The sequence below is a fragment of the Equus przewalskii genome, chromosome 23 (assembly GCF_037783145.1).
Source record: "Equus przewalskii isolate Varuska chromosome 23, EquPr2, whole genome shotgun sequence".
Classification (NCBI taxonomy): Eukaryota; Metazoa; Chordata; class Mammalia; order Perissodactyla; family Equidae; genus Equus; species Equus przewalskii.
Genome location: NC_091853.1, coordinates 26,377,662 through 26,403,917, shown reverse-complemented (window position 1 = coordinate 26,403,917; position 26,256 = coordinate 26,377,662). Strand labels below are relative to the sequence as shown.

The 26,256-nt window shown below is 45.9% G+C and overlaps 1 protein-coding gene and 1 long non-coding RNA gene across 4 annotated transcripts; one reads left to right on the top strand and one right to left on the bottom strand.

The window, feature by feature from the left end:
* Positions 1–203: 203 nt before the first annotated feature.
* On the bottom strand, positions 204–24,524 carry CD34 (CD34 molecule). 3 transcript variants are annotated; one of them, XM_008540705.2, is made up of 8 exons: positions 22,840–24,524; positions 12,853–13,023; positions 11,955–12,208; positions 10,835–10,915; positions 3,260–3,410; positions 2,958–3,010; positions 2,454–2,618; positions 204–1,895 (listed from the first exon to the last, which is right to left on the bottom strand). In XM_008540705.2, the coding sequence occupies exons 1-8, from the start codon at positions 22,916–22,918 to the stop codon at positions 1,881–1,883; spliced, it is 969 nt and encodes a 322-aa protein (XP_008538927.1). In that variant the 5' UTR covers positions 22,919–24,524; the 3' UTR covers positions 204–1,880. The 3 variants fall into 3 exon arrangements, with proteins under 3 accessions (XP_008538927.1, XP_008538926.1, XP_070447270.1); XM_008540704.2 differs by having other exon boundaries at positions 204–1,750; XM_070591169.1 differs by lacking the exon at positions 2,454–2,618 and having other exon boundaries at positions 204–1,750.
* LOC139078914 (uncharacterized) lies at positions 21,388–25,573 on the top strand. The gene is made up of 2 exons (XR_011532103.1): positions 21,388–22,638; positions 23,797–25,573. It is a non-coding gene; the product is annotated as an uncharacterized lncRNA (long non-coding RNA).
* The last annotated feature ends 683 nt before the right edge of the window (positions 25,574–26,256 follow it).

The following is a 26,256-nucleotide window of genomic DNA, read 5'->3' as shown; positions in this document are numbered from 1 at the left end:
TCTCCCCGTCCCCCCAAGAAGGGGAGTAGTTGGCAGATTTAGCCAAAGGGCAGCATCCTGTTTGGTAGCTGTGTCCCTGAGATGGTCCCACATCTCCCTGGCTAGCCCCTCCCCACCACATCACTACACAGTCCAGCCACGTCTGATGTGGAGACCCCTCTGGCATTCAGACACACCCAGCTGGGACAGAGCCACAGAACAGATGTGTTTTGGTATCACTTTAATTACAGTATTTACACACACCATTTTTTATTAAGAAAAAAATCCACCCAATCTTCCTATCTCTGGAAAGCTCTCTTTCCAACCGTCATTGAAATCAGGATCCTTGCTCACCCCTCTGGAAAAAAAACAAAAATAAAAACAAGGACCTAGGTCACTCACAGAGGAGGTGGCTTGTGGTGAGGGTCCTCTGGAGAGTCCTGACCAGATGGGGGTACAGAGCAGTGAAGGGGGGCAGGGTGGGGGAGGATAAGACAGAAGGCACTCTGCTGGGGGACTGAGGCCACAGCTCAACCCAGGAGTCAGGGGAGGGAGGTGGAAGCCATTGAGATCTGAGGATAAGGCCCAGTCTGGCCAGGTCTTAACGTCAGAGCAAGGGGATTCCTCAGAAGCAGACAGGTCAAGAGGCTTAGCTCAAAGATCTGGTCCCACAGTCCTGTCCACTCTGACCCACATGGAGAAACAAGAGCCCAAGCAGAGGACTTATGCAGCCCCAGAGAGACCAGGACTGACTGAGCTGTTTGCTCTCACCCGTCGGCCCCCACATGTGGGGACAGGTGTGTCCACGCATCCCCACCCTGTCTCCTGCACACACAGACACAGGACATTGTTCTGAAACTTGGAGCCCAGTTCCAGAAACAGCCAGAAAACTGTGCAGGCCTCTGTACACAGATGGGGGGGTGGGGGCGGGGACTGGAGACGATGATATGAGGCGTTCCAGGAACTCAGAGGGCAGGAGGGAAGCTGGTAACGGAATCCACAGTGACTTGGAGGAGGGGTAAGGGAGGACGTTTAAGACAACAAGTTCTTCTGGCTATATCATTACAAGGGAGCATGTATAAAAGGTTGCTTTGGCTTCCCTTGAGTAGAAAAAGAAAATACAAGGAAGAGGCAGTAAAAAGGCAAAGCCTCCTGGGAGGAAATTGTAGCCCAGAAAAGCCCATGCTTTCCCCTGGGAGTTCCTGCAGAGAGGCAGAGGAGGAGGGAGAGGAAGGGGCCCATGCGCGAATGCTGCGAGATCAGCAACCCCCCCACCGCCACCGCCGCCCCGGAGCTTCTCTGCATCTTGCCTTTTCCCTATCACTCCTCTACTCAAAGACGACCCGGAGTCTGGGTTCAGGAAGCTGAGTGTGTAAAGGGCAGGGGTGATCTGCCTCTTCCCGAGGTGAAGAGAACCCCTCAGCCTGGTGCAGTGCAGGGCCCCAGGAATGGCCTCGGAGGGTGTGTGCAGTGGGAAAGGGTAGAAGGTAAGAGATGGCACCTCCGGGATGGAGGCAGCACGTGGTCAGATGCAAGGAGGGGCCGCTTCCCTGGACATTGCCCAGCCTTGCCCCACCCAGCCGAGTCACAATTCTGTATCAGCCACCACGGGTTGTCTCGCTGAATGGCCGTTTCTGGATGTGGCCTGGCCGGTCCCGTTCTCCTGAGCCCCTCGGTTCACATTGGCCTTTCCCTGAGCCTCAGGGGAGGCCCCAGGGCCTGAGCTATAGCCCTGGCCTCCACCGTTCTCCGTGTAACAAGGCTCTTCCCCCTAGACAGTGCATAAATAAAGGAGCATTATCTGGTAAGCAGGGGAGTGAGACACTAGTGGGGGAAGGAAAGGAGGAGGGAGATAGGGCGTTGCAGCTGCATGTGCAGACTCCTTTCTTCCTGAAGAGTGGTCAGGGCTCCAGCTCCTAGAGGAGAAAGGACAGAGGAGAGGAACCACACCATGCCATTGCAGCTCCATAGCCAGCTCCCACAAGAAACCAGGCAGACCCCAGGGTGAAACTAGTCCCTAGAGGGGGTAACAGGCCAGAGGCCAAGAGTTAAACCCCAGCCTTGTCCTTTCTTATCAAGATCACTTCAAGACCAGATTTTCCTTCCACATGTCCTCTTCTTGTGAGGAAGTTGGCACTGTGAGTGTTTAATATGCTTGCAAATAAGTGGCTGATTTAGCAGCCTGTTCTGGTTGTACCCAGCTGAACTATCCCAGGGAAAATAATAAATAGATGACATGAACCATCTGCTACCACAGTGAGCAGGTGGTCTGGCCCTAGTTAGTGCCCTTTGCCCAACCTGCTATATATTGTTTTGACTCTTGCATGGGTACAATATGTGCATGCACACATATCACTGTGTAAGAGCACAGAAGTGCCTTTTCTGGTATTTTTCCTCCCCCTCCATAACATTCATGGACCTCCCAGAGGACCACTGTCTTCCTCATTTCCTTTGCCCTGGACCCCAGAACTGACCAGCCTTTCTCCTGTGGGGCTCCAACTACGGCGATTCATCAGGAAATAGCAAATGAGGCCCAAGACAGCCAGCAGGATCCCCGAGGTGACCAGTGCAATCAGGGTCTTGCGGGAATAGTGCTGGTGGCTCTCAATATGTTGTTCAGTGAAGTTCTGGATCCCCATCTTGAAGAGAAGATGCAGAAAAGACAGCCTGCTACTTGTGGAACGTGGGTTCTAAAAGAGAAGCCCAGCCCACACTAGACCCCTATGTGGGACCCAATAGTGAATAAACACAAGAAGACATTCACCTCAGGGATTTTCTAAACAGGATTGAAAACTGATATCTCTCAATTAAGCCATACCATAAAATTTTGGTTCAAGCACAGAAAGGTGAAGACTGTCAAAGGATGGATAGGTAGGAAGCGCAGGTCTGGAGAATATAATTACTTTCTCCCCTACTCTAATTATAATACTCTCTTGACCCAGTATTCCCTCTGAGACTCACCATCTCAGACAACTTACCCTGCTCAGGTCAGACTTGTGCTTTTCCAAAAGCTGGAGCTTGCTGGGAATTTCTAGAATTAGAAACAGGGGTTGCTGAATCTAGAAGCTGGACCAACTCATCCTGCTCTACCCTCCTACACTATTCCAGAAGATGCTCTGATGACCAGGGTGGTCCATCTCGGGAGAGCCTCTCCCAAAGTCAGCCCTGCCCTTCTCTCCAGCATCTGCACTCTCTGAGCTGAGATGCCTGATTTCTACCCAGGCTCCTCTCACCTCGGCCCCACTCCCTCCCTAGCCTCCGAGACAGACGTGCCCCTCACCTGTTTTGTTGGCCAAGAACAGCAGCAGGCAGCGAGGCGTAACCTCAGACTGGGCAAGGAGCAAGGAGCACACCCTAGTCCCATTCTCAGCCTGTTCTTTCTCACAGAGGATTCGAATCAGTGCCTCTTCATGGTCCTTTTTAAAGTCCTCCTGGGAAGAGAGAGATGAAATTACTAGGATTTCCTGAACTGCATCTAGAGTCTCAGGCAATAATTCTGATTCAAGTCACACTATTACCCTCTAAACCAAAGAGATCCTCTTTTTCCCTAAAATTCCAACTGGAAAAAAAAATACTGAGAACTATATATGTGCAAAAACACAATAAGAAAAAACTCAAAAATTTCCCAGTACCCAAACATATATCTACCAGTGTCTTAGGTTGCACTGTAAGATGTCAGAGAACAAATTTAAGAAACATCATCTTATTTAAGGATTGTCTATGTACACACATACTATTCAAATTAAATTCAAAAGAAATTGCCAATAACAGAAAATAGTAATATTGCAATAATAAGGAAGAGGAAAATTCTTTGTTTCAAGGTTACAATGGCCTCTTGGAGGAAAAGCCCAGAGAAGCAAGGAGAGGAGACCAAATCTATGACTATATACACAACGGGATCCTCAGTCCCTTCCCTCTTACTTTCAGAGGGGTCCCACAGAGAGCATACCTCAAACTGAAATGGTGTTTCTGTCTAGTTTTCCATACCCCTTCTCCATTAAAACCATGAAACTCAGTTTTACATGAGGCTCATAGATCTTTCCCCAGGATGGTGACTGGCCCATAGGAATCCGGAACTCAGACTCAGAAGATAAATTCTGATAATTCTTCAACAAGATGAGTTCCACGAAAGGGATGAATTGGAAGCGCTGGCTGTGCCCTTCCAACATCCTGTTCTTGTACCCCCCAGAATTTGTTCCAGCAGCCTCCGATCAGAGAGGCCTCCCCTGCACAGGAAAGGAAGTGAAACCAAGACTCTCTCCTCTGTCCGGATGGCAGATGGTGGAGGAGGAAATGCCTGAACAGCTCTGACAACCTTCTTGTTAGGAGAAAACTGCTGGGGCGTGTGAGGGCCATCAGAACTGAGCCTCTGTGGAGGAGAAAGCTTCCTGTTTGTGGGGCAGGACTGCTCCTCATGGCAAGGCCAGAGGGCCCTCCCAGCTTGGAAAGCAGCCTGGGTATTTTCCTACTGCTTTAAGGCAGGAAAACCCAGGCTCCTTTGCTCCTGCACAAGGCAAGGTCAAGACTGGCCTCAGGCCCCAGCTTTCTTCTATCAGTTGGAATTTGAAGGAGCTCAGTGAAACTCACTGGGCTTGGGTGAGGCCGGGAGAGCAGGGCTAGCTAACCTCCAGGTCACAGAGAGATGAGTCCAACAGCAGCCTCAGAAGGCCACCAAGAGTCAAGGTCACAGTGAAATGAATTCTCAGGCCACTGCTGTTTCACCTCTCAGGAAAAGGATCAATTTTGTAGGTCTCCCAGTAAGTCCTTGGATAGAGACTTTGCTTCTGGAAAAATCTGGCACTTTAAAACAGCATTTGCTGTAGGTAATCTGGGCACCACATTGGAGCTGATCAGCAGTCTCCTTCCTCTCTTGGCCCACTCCTCTTCAGACAGCCTTACATGGCTTCCTCCCGGGCACCACACCCTCCCTAGCACCGTGCCTTCTGGATGAGGAGGAGGGCAGTCCCTGCCTGGATGGCTCCGGGCTTCCGAAGTATCTCTGGTTGAAATATATCTCCTTTCTGAGAGAGGGGGAGAGACAGGGCTTCTGCGTAACTAAATGAGCCAAACAAAACGGCACCCTCCTCAACCTGCTGATCCTAAGAAGCTGCACTTCAACCAGATTCAGCTGTTCTGACATTTATCAAGCCCTGACTATAAGACACTGCGTGAAAACCTCTCTGCATATGTCATGGGTGTGTGTGTGTGGTGGGGCGGGGGGATGTGAGGTAGCTATGAATTCTACATGGTCAAAGCTCTCAGTTTGGATGCATGGCAATTAAAATAAATGACACTTCCTATGTCTTAGGCACTGTTCTAACTGCTTTCCACCTATTGACTCACTTAGGCCTCACACAGCCCTATGAGCTAGGTATTATTATCCTTCCTATTTTATAGATGAAGAAACTGAGGCACAGAGACAAAGAGGTCACAGAGTTAGTTACATTGTAAGTATCAAAGAAAGGTACAATTAAAGTGCTTTAGACATTCAAAGGAGTGAGTGCACATCCAGTTTGGGGTTTTCAGAAACATCCCAAAATAGGCCTAGAAGAATGGGTAGAACGTGTGCAGGAGAAGCTCGTGGGGAAAGGCCTTTGGACCAGAGGTACCACCCTGAGGGAGCCCAGGCATGTGAGAGCACATGACTTTCACAACCCTGGTTGCAAAGACAATGAAGAACACCACCTTCTCCTTTGGATTCCCTATCCTTCAACACTCAACTCAAATCTAACCTCCTCAATGAAGCCAGTCTTATCTGCCATCAGATTGGGCAGCGACCTTTGCTCTGCTATTTACTAGATTCTTTGCATGTTGTGCAACTAGTCTGAATGTCAGGTTCCTCAGCTGATGACTGAGTTACTGCGGTGATTAAAGAGGTGTTGTATGAGGAGTGCCCAGCAAGGTGTTTGGAACCTCATGGGCACTGGATAAATGGCAGCTATTACTATTACTGTTAATAATTGAAATGCCTTATAAACTATATCATCTAGAATCCACTTTTTGATGTTTCACCATATTCTGCCTTGCTGTTATTGTCATTTCTCTCTGACTAGACCGTAAGACTCCTTAGTGTGAGAAGCAGGTGTAATTTACATAATTTTAAACCCAGACTACGCTAAGCATAGTACCAAAGAAACAAAAGAACTCCTTGAACTGTTGTTCTACTTAACATCCCAACTGGTTTGTCCTCCACACAGGGTCCCTCCACCCCTTGCTTAGTTTCTTGGACTAAATTCAAGGGAATAACAGCAGCCAACCTCCCACTCTGGAATCTAACAGTATCGGTGAATTGTGTTTCGGCCTGGAGAGGAGCAGGTGGATCCTGAACAAAGCACAATGCTTCTCCGGATGCTTGAAATAAACATCCTCCCCCAAGAGAGGCTGTGGGCAGACATCATGGGAGAGTGGGCAGGAGGAAGCCACAGCCTGGCCATTTTGCTCATGAGAATCAGAATTGCGAGCCCCTAACTACGTGTGCTCACACATATTACTTTACAAAAATAATAACCACAATAATAAAACCAACTAACCTTTCTAGAATAGCATCTTCAAACTTTGCAAAGACTCTTTGCACATTAAAGAAGCATGTAAGCATTGGAGCGTTGAGGGGAACAGGTATTTTTCTAAATGAACTTTAAGATATTTCCCATGCTGAGATTCTAGGACCAATCACCTCTCTCTCTCAATAATTTTATTTACTTTTTGGGTGTGAGTTTGACAGTGCAGGTAAAACCCCTAATTTCATAGAAAGACTAGAGTAGTTAAAGAACTTGCTACAAGTCACACAACAAGTGGGCAGCTGACCAAGGACAAGAAGTTAGGCTGACTCTAGATCTCAGGATCTTTCCAGGAGACATATTGTCCTCATCAGTCCTCCATCTGTAAGCTATTTTTTTCTGCATGGAAACTGACCTTTAGTGTTTGCGCAGAGGGCAAGGAAGCCGTGGGCTGGGGGTATGATCAGGAGGCGGGAGGCAGTCTGTCTCAAACGAAGTCAGTGTGACAGAATAACGGTGATGGGAGCTAGCTGAGTAAACACAACCTCTGCATATAAACACATGTGGCTCTAAAGAAAGGTAGTTCTAAAAGAAAAATTGGCGGGCAAAGGACTTGAACAGAAATTTCTCCAAAAAAGATACACAAATGGCCAATAAACACACGAAAAGATGTTCAACATCACTAATAATTAGTAAATACCAATTAAAACCATGAGAAACCACCTCATGCCCATTAGGATGGCTACTATCAAAAAACCCAGAAAAAAACAAGTATTGGTAAGGATGTCGAGAAATTGGAGCCCTTGTGCAGTGTTGGTGGGAATACAAAATGGGGCAGCCACTATGGAAAACAGTATGGTGCTTCCTCAAAAATTTAAAAATAGAATTACCATATGATCCAGCAATTCCACTTGTGGGTACATACCGAAAAGAAATGAAATCAGAGTGTTGAAGAGAGACTTGTATACCCACATTCATAACAGCATTATTCACAACAACCAAGAGGTAGAAGCAACCCAAGAGACCATCCATGGAAGAATGGAAAAACAAAACGGGTTATATACATACAATGGAAGATTATTTGGCCTTGAAAAGGCAGGAAATTATGACACACTCTACAACCTGGATGGACCTTGAATGCTTTATGCTAAGCGATATAAGCCGGACACAAAAGGATAAATACTGTATGATTCCACTTATATGAGATACCTAGAGTAGTCAAATTCATAGAGACAGAAAGCAGAATTGTGGTTGCCAAGGGCTGGGAGGACGGAGGAATGGGCAATTGTTTAGTGGATGTAGAGTTTCAGTTTTAGAAGATGAAAAGTGTTCTGGAGATTTGTTGCCCAATAATATGAATGCACTTAACACTACCAAATTGTACACTTAAAAATGGTTAAGGTGATAAATTTTCTGTTACGTGTATTTTACTGCCATTTAAAAAATTTTTATTTTTGGTGGATTCCCCTGGACAGATGGGTATAGCATAAGAGAGTAAAGTGATCTCACATTTTGGAAATTATTTGGGAAACCATAATCAAAAAAAGTAAATTAACCTGACACTGCAGCAGAGAGAAGAAAAGTCAAACTTGGAGTGATTGGTTCTGCTAATGAGGGTTCAGAGATGTCGTAACAGGTGCTTGAGAAGAGTGTGGGATCACCTTCCCTCCTCCTTGCTGATACAGAGAATTTCTGCCTAGAGGTCAAGGATGGAAAGCAAAAGGAGAGGGGTTGGGATATAAATGTCTACAGAATGCACGTACAGAAGGGAGGCCAAAATAATCCACATAGCGAGAGCTAACATGTTGGATGCTCAGTAGGTAGCAGTGCAGAACAAGTGTCTGGAGAGCTAACAGTGCATGCGAATATCTGTTATGGGAATATACTAGATGCAGGAGTATGCTAAGTAACATAAGTACTCAAGGATGTGATGTTAGGGGAATCTAAATCCTTCATGCTTCTCATTAGGCTGTGAGTAGGGCCTGAGTTTCCCACGGTTAGAACCAGTACCTTAAGGCCCTCTGATACCAAAAGTACAAATGCAATTTAAGGAAAATTAGCAGGCTCTACACTCCTCCCAGCCTTTGGAACAGCTTGATTATCAGACAAGCATGCAATAAGACTCAAGGAAAAGGAATCTGGGACACATTCAGAAGCTGTGGCTAAAAATTCTGGAATGAGGATTGCTGACTGAGGAAAAATTACCTTGGGGAGGCACTGCTGCTTGGGGGCTGGGGAAGAGAAGCCCTCAGGAAGAAAAGGGGATCAACAGGGGTAGAAAGACTAGGGAAACAAGAGCACTACCTAGGTGTTACCATAGAGTGGATTCATGGCGGGCAGTACAGAGCCTTCTTAGGATATTGGAGGGGCTGCTCTCTTTCCACATTGCTACTCACAGATACTCCCCAAATCTCGGGGGGGGGGGGCAGGCCTTCTCAGCTGGGGCACAAAACAGATAAGAGAGAGAAAGTGACCACAGCACAGTAAGAGGAGTTATTTCTGGAGTAGCAGCAAGTTTCTGGCACTTGTCTTGTATGATGACCCTAGTTAGATGTGAACTTTGAAGAGCAATGGGCAGACAGAACGCTCTCCAGTTATTTCTAAATTGTTGGTACAAAGAATTAGCATTCTGGCACAGACCTGTGTGATGATAGGAAAATGAGTGCTCAATCAAGACGATAGGAAAAAAAAAAAGGAGATGGTCCTTTTCCCTAGCTATAATCAGCAAAGGGCTTGGTAATTTTTTTTTTAATGAATAGAATTGGAAATCTAGAAAATCCAGCACTAGAAACACACCGAGTGTTACTAGTATACTGTATATTCATGTTTAAGTTAACTGTTTTGCAAATTGCATTTAGTTATTCCATTGTGTAAACTTATGTGTTCACAATTCCTGTTGTTTTTACAAATGCTGAGTTAAATAATTCTCTTAGGTATAATTTTAAAAGATCTGTAAGTCAGAGCGACCCAACTATAATCACAGGTAAGATATCGGTAGTCAGAATGGACAAAATAAGTAACTCAATCCCCTCTACAGACCAGTCTTTACCCAGGCCCTTCCCAATCTACATATGTCACACATCACATTCATAGTTCCCTTAAATAGATTCGCAACTTGTAGGAAAATGTTTTTTTCTATAAGTAAATATCGCTCTTCCTGTCATCCCATCCTTCATCCGGAGCCTTGTTGCTGTGAGGAAATTGGATTTACTGAAACAAAGCAAGGAGGTCTGCTATCATCATTAAAAATTAACACTCTGCTGTACAGTCTTACCAATGCAATAAGACATGACACTGAAACAAGAGGCATAATTACTAAAAAGGAGAAAAACAATACATGGTGGTAGATAACATGCTAGCTTACCTTAAAAACAAAAAAAATGAATCAACTAAAAAACTCCTGGAATTAATAAGCAAGTTAAAGAAAATGGCTAAACCCAAGATAAACATTCAAAACTCAATTAACTTTCTAATAGACCAGAAATAATCAGTTGGAATATATAATGGAAAATCTGTACTATAAATAATCTTAGGAAATCCAAAAAACCTACAGGAAAAAAATTTTTAAACTAAAAAACAAGATGCTGAAGAAAAGACCAGAAAAATTGGAGGGATTTCAGAGTAGTTTTAATTAAAATTTTAATGGCTTTTTTTTTTTTTTGATCTTGACAAGATGTTTCTAAAGTTTTTCTAAAAGAATAAATGAAAATGCTTTCCATTTTTACATTGCAGTGAGCAAAGACCTGCCTGGTTGGACACTAAAAGTACTGTAACGTAGAAGTATAATAATTTTTAAAAATTTAAAACAAGCAAAAAAAGACAAACTGAACGAGTACAATATCTCTGAAGAATATGACTTTGGATATATAAAAACTTAATATAAGCTAAAGGAAGCATTCCAGTCAACAAATGAGGGGGTCATTCAATGAATACTGTTAGGAAAAAAGGGTATATTGAATATACAGAATTACAGCAATAGAAATTCTATATAGATTAAAGAGTTACATGTAAATAATAATAAATGAATTGGTATTTTAGGTGGCTAGTTTATATTTCTCAAAGAACTTTCTTAACAGCAGCAAACTTAAATCTGACCATATGCATTAAATGTACTGTAGAGAAGGGAAAAAGTAAAAACTAAATTTAAATAAAATTGTCTTTGCCTTGTGTGTCCACCAGATGGGGCCTCTTACTCCATAAACCGAAAGCTCAGTATTGGAAGTAGCCAGACTATGCCAAGCTCCCCTCACCGCCACCAAAGTCCGGTCCAGTCCAAGACGGCTTAAGGATGTTCAGAAGGGATTGTGGGAGGAGAGGGAGGGGAAGGAATTGGGGGGCGGGGTAGGCGTTTCACTTACACAGCTGGAGGTCTCATTCCGCAGCAGGCAGATACCTTGAGTCAATTTCACGTCTTTGACGGTTAAACATTTGATTTCTCCCTGTATTAAAACAAAAACAAAGTAAATAAGCCAGTGTCTTTGCTCCTCATTTCTCCTCCGCCTCTTTTTCAGTTTGATTTCTGTAAGCTACTCTTCTAAGAGGTTTTAGAGAAAAGAAAATTTAAAATTTGTTAGGGGACTAGAAGTTTATAATAATCACGCTCTGTTCCTCCATCTCATCCTCTATCCCTCTCAGATACTTGAAACTTTTGTTACTAGCCTGGACCTATAGGCAAGTAGCTATTTGCAATCTTGGTAAACGTTGGCTTGGATGATGCAGAAGTGGAAAAGAGGAGGATCTTTACCCATTTGGGCTGTTTTCCCTCCAGTGAATTATAAACTTGCAGTAAGGCTATACAGGCAAATAGATAATGAGATGGCCAGGCAGATGCCGGTGACATTCATTTTCCTCCTGGCCCCTAGGATATTCCAGATCCTATTCTGGCTCTTATAAAAACAGAAACCAGGCAGCTCCCCCCGCCCCCACCATGCCTGCCCCCAGCTTCCATGCCTTCTTCGTGTTTGTTGAAAGCTCTTGACAGCCACAGGCCCCAAGGCTGAGAAGTGCAGGTTGACCTCACCTCCCTGGTCTACTCAGTTCCTCACTGCCTCTCTATGCCTGGCACAACTGCCAAACCCTCTCACATAGAGGAAATGGTATTTATCTTAAATATTTTGGGAAAAGTAGCCCCATTAAGTGGAGGATGGTTTCCAAATATGCCCAAAGAAGAATGACTCTAATCAAAGCCCAGACCAAGAGGTGCTAGAAAGAACCACAGAGGATTGGATGGATCTCCAAGGATCTCTTTTACTATCCACTCCCTAGAAATGCAATACCCATGGCACAGATCAGCCTTGCCACCTGACTCCTCCTCCCCTTTCTATCCCTTCCAGCAATATTAAACTACATATTTTCCATGCTAATTCCACCATGATCCAAATCTCATTGGTTGGGATGAAGAGAGGTTGAGGGGAAGACAGAGCTTGAATACATATGAAATGAGGGGGCAATCTGCCATTTTTGGCCCAATTCACCCACCTTGATTTTGGTTTGGGTAGGAGAAAATGATGTAGAGGGTTTAGTGGAGTATGTCACGGGGCTGGTGCTATTGTCTAGGGGATCTGAAACATTTCCAGGTGACATGCTGGTCTTTGACGTCATCACTGAAGTTGAAAAGGTGAATGGAGTGGAAGACACTGTGATGGTTAAAGAGCTCTGTGACTGGATCGAAGAGGTCATGGTTTCAGGGACTGAAGTGATCGCAGAGGTAGATGTGAAGTTGACTGTTGACTCTGGAATAGACCAAAACACAAGTGTGCATGTGTGCACGTTTGCATAAACACACATACACACACACATCTCAGTTCACTGTCTTGAATGAAGACCTTATAAATAATGACACAGGCATGGACTTCAAGCCAGAAAAGGGAATTTGGGGTAGTAAGAGTTACTTCATGTCCTAACCCTTATCAAACTCACTTCAAGCCAGCTGTTGGAACCATTGCTATAATCTAGAATGTATTAGAGGTGCCCTCAAGATTTCAAGACTGAGCTGGATGCTGGTCTGCACTAGAGAAGTCGAAGAACCTCAATTAGAACCCATGCGCAACCTCCTTCACTTAGAATAGATCAGAGATCTCTAGAGAGTCCTCATATGATCCTTATTTTATTACTAAGCTGAACTCAGCATGAGAGCAGAGGACAAGGAGTATTACTGATCAGGATCAGCTGCCATGGCGTTTGGCCTGAGGAAGCTGTCACTATAGGGGGAATTATCTAGAACTTACTTCAGGGTACCCTAAGCATGATGCCATTAATACAAGGGGCTCGTATGTTTCCATCTTTGGGGGAAGTGAGGGGTAGTAGTCTGCAAACATCCTAATGCTCTCCCCAAGCACCAGCAACATCCTTCTGGGGCCTGAGACAAACACTCTACCTGAGATGGCTGCTGTGGTCCCATTGCTGTCCTGAGAGGAAGGGTGGACACTTGTACTTCCAAGAGTACTTGTTGTTATGGTTTCCTGGGTGGATGCATTCGTATGAACAACTGAAATAGCAGGTGACCTTGTGGCAACAGCAGTCGAGTTTTCCTCTGTGAATCCAGAGGCTATAGGGAAACAAGGAGGGAAAGTCAGAACCTAAATTGTCCTGGAGTCTCATGACATCACCTGATTCAATTTCTTGACTTCAGGCAGAATCCATCTGGAACAATCCCTTGCTGCCCCTGGCAATGTAGCAGCAAAAAGAACATCCTTGTGTGCAGACGACTAATTTCCCACTACTAGATTTTTCCTAGGGAAATAGAGAAGGAAAAGCTTGTATGCACCAAGTATCTGGTATAGTATTATTTATAGGAGGGATAACTTGGAGCAACTAAATGAACTACAGTAGGATAAATGTCATATGCACTTAACGCACCATAATCATTACAAATAAAAAACTATGAAAACTATAGCAACATGAGAATATGAGACAATGTTCATAATATGTTAAGTAAAACATTAAAATATAAAACTACACCTGAATAAATATTGCAAAGATCTAAAATGTGAGGGAGGATCAGCCTCTATTTCCTTTTTAATGTACCCTTTCTCTCTTTTTGTCACTCTCCATCCAATATATTCACTCTTGGAATCATTGCTAGATTCACGCCATCTCTATGTAGTCTCCTTAAAAATCTTGTATCCTTCCCAGAGTTCCCCATTCTCAAACTCCCCTCATTCTTTCCCTCATGGCCTTCAAATCAATTCTCCCTTCCTCTGGCTGAGGAACTGTAGCAAACAACCCCAAGATTTCTTTTAGGAAGCTCTGACCTAGGAATCCAACTGGTGGACTAAAGAACATGAGGCCTGGTTTCTCGCCAAATGTAGCAGGAAGATAGAGAGCTTAGTTCTGGCTCTGCCACAACTCTGTAATTTAATGTGTGTGTGTGTGTGTGTCAGTTTACTAATCTCTAAAGTGAAGGTCTTTCCTATTTACCTTACATGGATTGTTGGGAGAATCAAGGAGATGAGAAATGCTAAATTGCTATAGTATAATGTTACTGGATCTCTGAAGATCTTCCTGAGGGTCCTCGCCCTTCCATGTTTCCTGGGATTCCCAGCAGTGCCATCCTTAGACCCAGGGAGGAGAAGCTTCCTGTCTGGACCCTGCGCTTCAGAGCCCACACTGTGTTCCTTCTCCTGCCCTGCCCTTCCCCAAACCTTGAGGAGTCCATGGGGCCAAAAGGGATATACCTTCTCTTCTAGATCATACTTTGGAGACCAGAAGTCCTAGAACTTGCACAAATGACTCTTTCCTCACTTGAGGACCCGCATGGGCCTTTTCTCCCAGTCCATCCTTATGAGGGTGAATGACAACACCAGGGTGTGCACCTCTAAGCCCTAACAGTGGTCAAAGGGTGGCTGTTTGTAGGGAGAAGGGTTAGAACTTAAGCATGGCGGGGGCGGTGGGCTGTCCCTTACATGCATGCAAGATTCCCTACAGTGTGGGCCAGTTCATGGGTAAGACAGGACGGGTGGGCTGGGACCAAGGGCTGTCTCTTCTTGCTTAGCCACATTGTGGCACTGAATTCCAAGACTATCAGAATCTCAAATTCACACCTGGCTTTCTAGGTGGCCATGAAGGTATGATCTTCAAGGTAAGAGGATAGAAGATATTTTATTTATCAGTTAGTTGGCCTCATTTATAACTCTGAAGTATTTAGACATATAGTATGTGGATGTCTATCATGCTCCTGGCTTGGGTCCTATAAATGTTAGACCCAGGCCACCCTAAAGCTTATCTATAAATTGTCCTGATTGAAATATAGCTCTGTATTTTTCAAAGATTTCCAGGTAAACAGCAATGTAGAATGACACCTCTTCTTTCATTCAGCATCAAGAGGGAAGTTAGGCTTTAGTTTCAAGGCAATTAACCTGGGCCAGGAATGTCTCCCTTGAAGGTAGTGACAAGTCTCACTCTCCCACATCTGTCTCCCTCCCTAACCTCTGCAAGTAGACTGATGTTAATGGTGAGCACAACAATCATATCTTAATATTATGTGGCAAATGAGCAGGAGGAAAAAGTGATATTACTATCTCCCTTTGAGAGATGAGAACTTGAATTACCAAGGTTTTGGCCAAGAGGGAAGGCCATAGTTCATGTGAGGGCAAGAAGCAATGAGGTCACTGAGGTTGAGCAGACTCTTGTGTAAAAGTAGCAAAAGTGGGGCTGGCCCGGTGGCGTAGTGGTTAAGTTCGCACATTCCGCTTCAGCAGCACGGGGTTCACTGCTGCCGATCCTGGGGGCGGACATGGCATCACTTGGCAAGCCATGCTGTGACAGGCGTCCCACGTATAAAGCAGAGGAAGACGGGCATGGATGTTAGCTCAGGGCCAGTCTTCCTCAACAAAGGAGAGGAGGATTGGCGGCAGATGTTAGCTCAGGGCTAATCATTCTCAAAAAAAAAAAAAAAGTAGCGAAAGGGTTAGGGGGTCTAAACTGCTAAGGATCAGGATGCAATCTCCACACCTCTGCAGAGAAAAGGATGCACTCCTGTCTGGCTTAGGTGGGGGGTGCATTTATCAAAATAAAATAGATGGGGAAGCATATCTAGTCTTTTTGTGTGCTTAAATAGGCCCCTCTGAGCAATCTGGCCCTAAGGTATGAGTTCATTGTAGGGGGCAGGTGGCAGGAACATTTCGATACTGACATGAAGGATCAATCCTCTCAAGGTACCGTTCCAAAGTGCCACTGGAACTCCCCCTTGGCATCGCTCTTCCTGCCCATCCTTTCCTGTTCTTCCCCCAATAAACCAACTTCTGGGAATCCCATCTGGCTTAACCTAGCCTAGCCCTTTTCTCTCCGCAAAGGAAACTGGGCCTGGCTGAGGTGATGTCATGCTTTTGAACCCCCTCCCCAAGAGCCTCCTTCACCCAGACAAACAGTTTTGAACTTTTCCAGATGTGAAGAGAGACCTGCTGCTAGTTCTGAGAAAAGAGGTGCCTGTGCCAGATGAATGAAGCAACCCTGGACCCAGGCCAGCTACCGACCCACTGAGACTGGGCTCCTGGCTGCAGCAGCCCCCTCCCACCCACCACTGGGCCAAGCACTGAGGAACAGGTAGCAGGGTCCATCTGCAAATGAGGATGGGACCCCAACCTCAGATTCACATCCCTGAACCTAGGGTGGGCAGGGAAGCCTCTGAGACCCTGGAGAAACAGGACAAAGAGGGAGGGCAGAAAGGCAAGGCTGAGCAATGGGGTATGATGAGCCACCATAGAGCAAGGGACACCTCGGGAGGACCCTGGGTGCCAATCCTAACCTAGGTGCTGCAGTGCAGGGACCATCAGTGAGGGAGTCTCAGTGTCACAGGCTCTAGGGCTCCCTTTATGGGGCTCCCATGAAGAGACTGGGTCTTGGAGGAAGGACATTTGTAAGAATCAAGACTGACCACATGTCTCTTTTTATCCTGTCTTCCCACACACATAGCCATGGCATTAAACCATCAAATGCTGACCTTTCTTTATCGGAGCTTCTGATCCCCAACTCTGTATGGGAGTAATAGCAGCTTACCAGTCAGATTCTGAGACAATAAATGAAGCCTCCACTGCATTCCACTCTAGACTGAAGGAATAGTCCTTACACCCAACCCAGCAGAGGATTATAGTGCAATTTAAAACAGACTGAAAGGCTGTCTTCTGTTGTTTACTTCTCATTCCATCTTTATTAACTGTCTCCCTAATTACCCTATTTGACCCTAGGTCTCTATTTAATCTCAACTCAAGAACTGGGAACAAGGGGAGGAGACAAGGTGTTAGGAAATTAGCGAAATGAAGATTCTGAGAAGCCAAATAGATGTCACAGAATTCATGTAGTAAAAGTCATGCATTTAACTTACAGGAACTTATTCAGAGGCAATTATTCTTGTTTTATACACAATTCTAACAAGCTTGGTTATCTGATATCCTAGCTAAAGCTAAAAATTAGAAAGAGACTATTAGAAGCAAAAAATAAGGAGAAACAACAGCTAAAAATGAAGAAACAAATAAATGAGAAAGAGACATAAGTATCAAAACCCACACTAGTCTGGAATCATTTATGGTAGGAGTAAATAAATATATACATCTTAATAAGCGTTAACAATGTCACTTAGTTGCACCATAACCAAATTATTTTCATGATACAGCTGAATCCATGAAGGTTAAGTCCTCTTTTTTGGTACACTAAGGAAGCAGAGGCCTATATAACACATTCAAAAAAGATTTCTACCTACAATTAGTAAGTTGAAGATTCTGTTAGTCTTTAAAGGGAGGTTACAAATTCTCAGAGATCCAGAAAGCTCTGCTACCTAAATAACTAAATTCTCGTACTTTAGGAGACTGTGTTTTCCTGTACTTGGTATTGTTTTTCACAGACCCTCTTAGTTTCAGGTTTTTGCTGGTGCTCTTTCCTGATCTCCTAGCCGGCCAGCCCCATTCTGCCCAACCTTTCAAATTCTAGCACCTGGCCCAAGAGGAGTTTCTTGGAGGAGTTCCTGCATGTTTCAGCCCATCGAGATACAGTACTAGGAGGAAGGGACACGCTGGCCTCTGCTGGAGCTCACAGCCTGCATTGATGAGAAGACAGCAGAGCCTCAAAACCAAGAGCTTGGGCTCTGCCATCAGACCATGCTCGAAGGTTTCTCTATCATGTTCTAGCTGTGTGGCCTGGGGACACTTTGTCAACTCTCTAAACCTCATCTGTAAAATGGGGATAAAAATGGTCCCTAACTCCTAGTTGTTTGGAGGAAGAAAGGACATAAGAAATTTAAAGCAGTTAGCCTGTCTGGTAAATGCTCAAGAAACAGTGGTTATCTTTAGTATAGGCCCCCTTCCTTCTGCTTCTCGGAGACCTTAAGATACGTATTTCCATCACTTATCTGGCACAAAATCACACACACTGTTTCCTGAGTACAGCTCTTGTCACCTCAGTTACATTATAAATGCCTTGAATGCCAGAGCCATCTCTCATACTCATTTGTTTTACTCAGAATGCTTAGCATAATTGCCTGAGGTCAGAGTAAGCACCAACGTGTCAGGCGGGTTCACACCAACCACCTCCAGGTGGATGGTCTCATTCAATGCTATATTTTAAAAGGGAATTTATTACATTAGGAGTGTCTATGGGAGGAAAATCAGAATTAGGAGAGTTCTAGAAACCAAGTCGTATGGTTGAGGACCTAGTATTATTTCATCTAGATTAAGGGTTGTCAACTACAGCTGGTGAACCAAATCCCACCCATGGGCTGTTTGTTGTATGGCCACTGAGCTAAGAATGGCTTTTACATGTTTAAACTGTTGTAAAATAAAACACAGTAGAATATGTATCAGAGACCACATATGGCCTCCAGAGCCTAAAATATTTACTATCTGGCCCTTTACAGTAAAAGCTTGCTGACCTCTGACGCAGAAAAGAACTTGGGGGAGGGAAAATAAATGACTTTCTTCAAGATTCATTTCACTTATTTATGCATTCTTATTTTTCACAAGCACTAGTGATGTGCAAAGTATGGTGCTCAGCGCTGTGCGGACTACAAGAGAAGAGAAGATTCCTTAGGTTTTAGTGTCATCTGAATTTCAATAAATCCCTGTCCTCCAGGAGTTTATAATCTAGCGGGGCTGACTAGAAAGGTCATTAAGAATTGTTCAGGAAGAATGATCAGATTAACTCTGTGACAGCTCAAAGAATAGAATTAGAATTAATGATGAGAAGTTACAGGAAGGCTAATTTCACAGCATTACAAACAAAGTTTAGAATAATGGAGTTTTTTTTTTTAATGGAATGAACTATTCTGCGAGATAGTGAACCACCCAACTTTCCTGGGAGCATTCAGGAAGCATCCTTGTTATGGGTCGCCGTGAGTGTGGGCCCTGCTGGACTAGAACAAAGAACTAGGCTGATGCTTTCCCACGCTTCAGAGGCTCAGCTGAGGTGTGAGCACAAACCAGGTGTCTGTGGCCTGAGAGTTCCCCGCGTACTGACACTTCCCTTTCATACTCAAACAGCACCACTTATGGCGAACCCCAGTATCCTGATCTTTCTCTGGGGGCCTGCGTTTCTCCCAGTCACCTCTTCCTTCCATTTTCCTAATTGCCACTGACTCCTGTTTCGCAGCTCTGTGCCTCCCTGTCCTCAGGCTGCAGCAGTTCTCATTTTGCACTACTTCACCCTGGGCTAGCCAGGCCCCCGTTCCTTTATCCCCACCAGAGCACCACTAACATAAGGCTAGCCTGTGTTTACTGCAGGTTTGAGAACATGGAATGAGATTACAGCACGTCCCAGAAAAGACATCAGCATAACCTTGAATTCTAGACATTACTGTGCTAAACATCATGCCGTACCACAAGGAATGTCTCCTAGCCACGTCTTGTCCACCCTCCACTCACCACTGTTCCTCTATTGCTCCAGATACCTTCCCTCCTCTCTCCAGACTCTTTCTAGGCTCTGGAGTCCTTTAGCCTTTTGTTTCTTGGGCCCATCAAATATAAAGTTTCACTTTGTTTTATCATGCTCGGGAATTCACCCTCCTCTCTGCCTCTGCACAGCTGAGGCTTGTCCAGGGGTCTAGGCTTTCTCACCCAAAGACTCATCAAGGCCTTTTTGTAAACAATGGAACAAGCTACCTAAAGATGCCCCTCCCCTAGAAGGTACCAGTTGTGGGTTCCCAGGTTGGTTTTTTCCCCCTTGAATCAGGAAGGAACAGACTTCCCAATCAAGCTAAAAGGCCTTTTCCTTTAGTCCAAAGGGAAGTGATTCATTCCCTGGTGGGCTCCGGAGTGTAGGTCCTGGCAAGTACACCTGATAGACATCCTCATCCGTTTGTATCTCCTTCTCCCAAGAAGCAAGCATCCTCCTCCTGAGCAAAGTCAGCAGCCCTTGGGACTAAAAATCACAGATAATATGTTTTTACTTCTTAGCTGAGAAGGGAAGAGATTGTTCTCAATAGAGAAGTCAAAGCCCAGAAAAATAGGGAAATTCTGCTCTGGCAACTCTGAACACTTTCTTTTGGAGGGCGGTGTTTTAGTTTGTTTTCCATACCTTCACATTTTCTCCACACTCGGGGCTATTTAATTAGATCAAGCAAATGCAAGGAGAAGGGGAGGCCGGGCACCCTGAGGGTGGAGCTGGGTAACCAATGCAGCCCTGAAACTAAGCCCAGGCACTCCAGCCCAGGGTCTAAAGGAAATCGGGCAGTGAGACCTTAAGAAGTGGAATCGGTTCCTCCTTTTTGTTTTTGTAAGACTCTGCGCCTGGGTTTATCTGCTGCAGTTTGGCACTTCTTGCCCTCAGCTTTTGGAGACAAAGACTCAGAAGGAAGGAGGACAAGTGAATGAGGAGGCCCAGGAGGTGGAGCCAAAGGGATAAGAAAAAGACGCCCAGGCGTGTTTGTGTTTTATCAGTCAAACAGGAATGCTGCTGAAGGCTTGCATTTGCAAAGGTTGTGCCAGCTGGGTAGGCCTTACAAGGGGGAGCACTGGGGACCACTGAATTAGTCAGAGGTCCCCAAGGCTGCTCCTCCTCGGTCGCCATGTGGCAGAGATTCAAAGGGTGGAGTCCTCTGTCCTCTGGAAAATATCTGATAAAATTCTTTTCCCTTTTCTATTTTATTTTCCCCTCTTATATGGAGCCCCAGACAGGATATGGGTGTGGGGTCAGCAGGCACGAAGGACCCAAAGGAAGAAGAGGAATGTGAAGAGGCGGGACTAGGGGGCGTTGCCATGGAGAGCGCAAGGACAGGCAAGGGAGAGCTTGGAAGAAACAGATACCCTGGGCCTGACAAATGGGGTTCCCTAATGACCTCGAAGGCTTCTCTTCCCAGCTGGTGGTGTGGCAGTGCTCCCTGATGACCTCTTAGCCCCCACCCTGACTCTGGTCACCACCCAAAGCCACTCCATCTCCAACAAAGAGAGTCAACTTCTGGTTGGCTGCTGTGCCCACCCCCGTGACAACTTCTCACAGGGACAGAAAAAGGACCTTCCCAGAACAAAGCTCTTTGTCGGGGTAAGTGATGAGAGAACCATGGAATCCCCCTCTGCCCTAAATTTTCACAGTAACAATAGCACAGAATTTCTGCAAAGTCCCTTTGTTAGCATTTCAAGATACGGTCACTCATTTCATTTATCCCACAGTGTATTGCAGGACAGAAAATGACTCCTAATATTAAAAACCAAAACAAAAAACAAAAACCCTAGAAACCTCTCAGGGAAGGCATAAAGCTACAAATTGGCCCAAGTAGTCTGGCAAGATTGAGAATAGGGACCCATGCTCCACCCCTCACCCCCAAAGCTGAGACACTGACATTCTCAGCCTATCAGCCCAAGGTTTTGCAGAGGTTAAGTTGCTTCCCTCACCCCCAGTACTGCAGCCAAGGCGAGACTGAGACTGGCCAGCTAAGGAAATAAGAAAAGGGTGGGCCTCACTGGGCCCAGGACCAGGTCATCACCAAGTTGTGTAGCCAAAGGAGAGTGGAGCATCTGATGGAAATCTGAGCCGCTGGGCAACTCACCCCTGTTATGAGGGTGAAATCTAGCACCCAGGGGAGTTTTCTAGACTAGGGCTTCAACACCTCAGCAACAGCTTTTTCCCTGCCTCCAAGGGCATGTCTGGGGTCGCCAAACAGGTCAATCCAGAGCCTAACTTAGAGCTTCCTCCAGCTGGGGGTCCCTCTCCAACTGGGTGGCCCCAAAGTGGGATAGCAGAGGAGACTGAGAGCAAAGAGGCCAAGCTGGCTGACTCAGGTCACTTTGTGGGGCCATGGTGGGTGGCCTTTAGGACGTAGTAAGAGCAAGGATTTGGGAGCCCTAGAGCTGGAAGCAGAATTTTGAGCAAAAGGGAGAACAACTTACAATGTCTGAAACCTTCTAACTGCAATGAAATGAGATGGAGAATGTTATACCCAAATGAAAGCAATTAAGAATAAATATTTATTGAATGCCTTTTTTTTTTTTTTTTTTTACCAAAGTGAGAGCAAGAGCTTAAGAAGTAAGGGCATGTGCAGATGAGTGGAGGAGAGTCCACTAGTCTGCTGACCTGTCTACTAGTTTTAGAACTTGGACAGGGGTAGGGGAAGAAAACTCCCAAATGTAACAAGTTTGAGTTTGTGCGAGGGTGAGGGGCTGTGGTGGGGAATGGGAGGCAGGGCGCAGAGCGAACTGCATCTACCACCACTTTCTCTCCAGTGGAATGAGTGTGGATGTCGGAAGAGGGAGATGTAACTTAGCTTTCCCATCTTAAATGAAATAACTTTTTCACGGACTGTTCTTCAGTCTAAACTCCCCTGGTCACCTGACTCAGCCGGCCTCCTGGGCATTGGACCTGGGGCCCTGTCCCAGGTTGGCTTCACTCTCATTTCTTAAATGTCCAGTTCTGGCTCCCCCTGTCTTGGTGGTCGGTGGGCGCCTGTGCTCTTTTCCCAGCAACCCTTCAGGCCACAGCTTTCTGAATCAACCATCAGCCGCAAAACTTTCCTGCTTCTCTCCTCTCCTCTCTCCTGGTTCAAACTCCAACTTTGCGCTCCGCACCTTTGGCAACGCGAAGAGACACTGGCATCTTCAAAGCACTTTATTTTAGAAACAACTCGAGCGAGTCGCCCTGTCCGACTCTGGGAAGCCGAAGTCGCGCTGCCTGGCTGACACCACGGCTGGCTCCCTCTCACAGCGTGGTCGCCTTCCCGTTCCGTCCCACCCCCACCGATTCCCAGGTGAGGCGCTGGTCCCAGTTGGGCTCGGTTCAAACGGCCCTCGTCCCACCAAAGCCAGGAGCAGTCGTGGGCGTGGGGGCGTGGGTTGGGGCAGGGGTCCCTTCCCTCCGCGTAATTCTGCTCTGCGCGCTCCGTCTCGGGGAGAGCGTCGACCCTCCCCGCTGCCGGTGGGGCGGGCCGCGACGCGCGGCCGATACTCACGCAGCAAACTCAGCAAGCAGAGCGCGGTCCAGCCCCGCGGCATCCCGCGCCCCACGCGCGCGCCCCTGCGGACCAGCATCCTTCTCGAGCTGCTCCCGAAGAGATGCACAAGCCCAAGACTCTGCTCCGCCCGAGCGGGACGCGCTGCTCCCGCCCCTCCGCCCGGGAGCAGGGTGGGCGATTCTTGCTTTTTCCCCACCCCTCCCTCTCTAGTCCTGGCAAGGCCGGCCCCTCTTCTTGGCTGCGACTAACGTGAGCTTCCCCGTTTAGTCCCAAAGGCGGAGGACGTTCGGAGGGAGGCTGGGGTTGCCGCCGTCGAGGCCAAAAAAGGTGGAGGTTTGTGCGGTCCCAGACATCTTGTTCAACTTTATAATTGAGGCCCCATCTTACTTCTTCGAGTTCAACTTCCACTTAACTTTTAACCTCTTTGTGTCAGCCTTGCTGGTCGCCAAGGCAGGGGCAAGATTCCTCTGATTTTTTTTTTCCCTGTCCTTTCCTTTTTGTTTTTCTTGATTTTTAAGTTTGAAACAGAAATCTACCGTGAGGACCTGAGTTTACAAGTGTGAGCATTTTGCTACTCAGGTGAAACTTACCACGTGTCCAATCGGATGCATTTAATTCGAGTCATACAGAGACTGTGCTGCATGTTAATGAAGCATAAAGAGTGAGCAGGACACATAAATGGCTGCAATTATTCATTTCACCCGTCCTAAGCATCCTTGTCGATTTTTCTTTTCACCTTTTTTCTGGCAAGATCTGTCAATTTGTGTTAATTTGGAGGGGTTTTTCCTGTGACCATCCCCATTTTCCCACATAGTTTGATCCTAGTTGTCACCATCATCATAAGACAAAGGACTCCCCCAGCTCCTGGGATGCCTTCTCACCAGCCATGCTCTCTCCAGCCCTGAATCTGAGATTCTCAGGGCTTCATCTTGCACCGCCCCCCCCCCCCACCAGAAAAAGGGCTTCGCCTGACTCCACCCTGGACTACCTGATGGATCCTGGAACTCCTAGTCCTCACCGGTTGTTCTGGATGTTGGTAAACTGACTGCAGAGATTCTGAGCTGGGCAGTCAGCCTGCTCACAGACTGAATTGGGGAGGTAGAGACTGGAGGAGAGAGGAGCCAGGAGGAGACGATGACGGCACCAGGGAGGCGATAAGATAAGGTGCAATCTGGGAGAACATGCACTGAGATCTTCGGTGGAATCACAGGATGGCGAATACCCAGGCCCAGCTCTTCCATGACGTCTGTGCCACGTAGCTCAGAGAGGGAGAGGAAGGTCAGACCAGCACCCTCTGATCCTTTCTGATTTACTTCTCTGCAGACCCTCTAGCATTATGAATATAGGTGTATCTTTATGGCCCTTCTCTGACCTACTGTAAGTTTGGTTTGCACAGGAGAAGGGTGTGCAGGTCTAAAAACAAACCCCCAAACTCCCTCTTCTGATCTTGTTGTCTAACTTTCCTTTAAATAGGAAACAAAGCCTTTCATCACATAATAAAACCAAAGGCTTAAGATGCAAATTTGATAAAACACACTGTATGGTATGAATCTGTTCCAAAGTGCAAATGGTGATTGATCTGACCACACTGTGATCTCAAGGGCCTGCAGCTGAGGACAGAAAGGGCTACAAAATACATATTTAAATCAGGCTTTTGTCTTTGGGACTCCCAATTAACAAAGGAGATAGCTCCTCCCACCTCCACCCCAACTCTCTCAGCTCCAGGAGCTGGGTCTGCTTCACACCCGGTGAGAGGCTGTGAACAAAATGTGGGGTTGCAATCCTTGCTAGATACGAGAACCAATTTGACCCACTTGGCTCTTCCTTCCCAATAATTTCTTCCGGTTACTTCAAATGCCATTTGTCTCCCTTAGCTGGACCATGGAAACAAGAAAGAATTTGTCTCTAGCACCTGAACTTCTTAACTAGCTTTGGGGCCGGAGGGGAGAGGGAATAATTCTATGGAGCAGAGCTTCTCAAAGCATGGTCTACATGGAATCATGGGTGCTTTCTACTTTTAATAGGCATTCTCTGTGACTCTTATACACACTAAAGTTTAAGAAACCCCAGTTTGGAGAGAAGACATGCTAGGTACAAAGTGGATGTCAGACTGCAGGGAGGGAAGATAGGACTAGGGGGCATGGGAGGCTGACAAATTGCTTCCTCTGAGAAACCAGAGCTGTTTCTTCTCTGGCCTGCAAGGCTGTAGATGGTACCAGAACTATGATACTAGATGATAACCAGCTGCTCTCCCTATGTTCCAGGGTCACTGAGACTCACTCCAAGCGCACACAAGCTTGCCCCATCCACCTACAAACTCAGGTTCTGGCCACTGAACACACGTACACCCTGGGACCTCAGCTCTGTGTTTCTTCACAGCCCGTATAGAGTTGAGTTATCAAGTCTCTTCAAAGCTCTAGCTTTCCTTCACTGCTCTTCAGCATCCCTGCTCCCCTACTGCATCACATAAGCTGTTGCTAGAAGAGGATGTTCACTATACTGTACATAGTGGAGCGTGCAACAGAAATAGAGGGAGAGGCTCTGTCAGGCCCTTTTTAGACTTCTAGGTCATGACCACCCTTACCATTGAACATCCCCCTACTCCAGCCCCAAAACACACACATGTCATACCACTCAATTTAAAACAGTCCCTCGTGCCACGTTAAATATAACTTCTTTGATGTAAAAAAAAAAAAAAAAGGAAATGGTTTTAAAATTTTTTGCTTTAAAACATATTCTTCATTTTGTTCTTATAATTCAAACCTTATTACATTTCTATAAAACTGTTGAATTGCAGTTTACATGACTGTTTACCTTTTATAACTATTTAATAATAAATAATAAAACTTTTGTCCATTTTGATTTTCCAATTTCATATTTTGGAACTGAGGCTTTTTCTCCCATGGTGCACACTTGTTTTGGGTCTTTGAAGACTCTCAAGGTTTGGGTCCCAGTTTGGAAGGAAGGGATCCTTGGTGGTGGAGGTGTTCAGATGCTAGAGAGAGACGACGAGAACCTAAAGTTAGAAGTGAGTCTCTTCTTTCCTCTTCCTGCCTTCCAATCTTGGCAGAATCTAACCAGAAATCAGCTGACAAGGGAGCCTGGGAAATGTGGCCTGTAGATTCCCGGCCCCAGTGCCCCACAGTGTCCTGTGGGAAATTAGCTCCATGCAGTGGTAGCCTTCAAGTACACTATAGGCAGGCTACAGGGGCCACAGATGAAGAAGGCTCAGACCAAATTCTGATGAACAAATCTCAGAGGTTATTGAATCTATTTCAAACATTCAGCCAGAACCAAGAGGAAAGAGCTGGGGTAGGTTAACCCACTTGGGACAGGGTGCAAGCAGGGTGAAAGGACCACACTCTCTGAATATTGTGTTATACTCTGATAGTGTAGTTATGGGGACCAGAACTG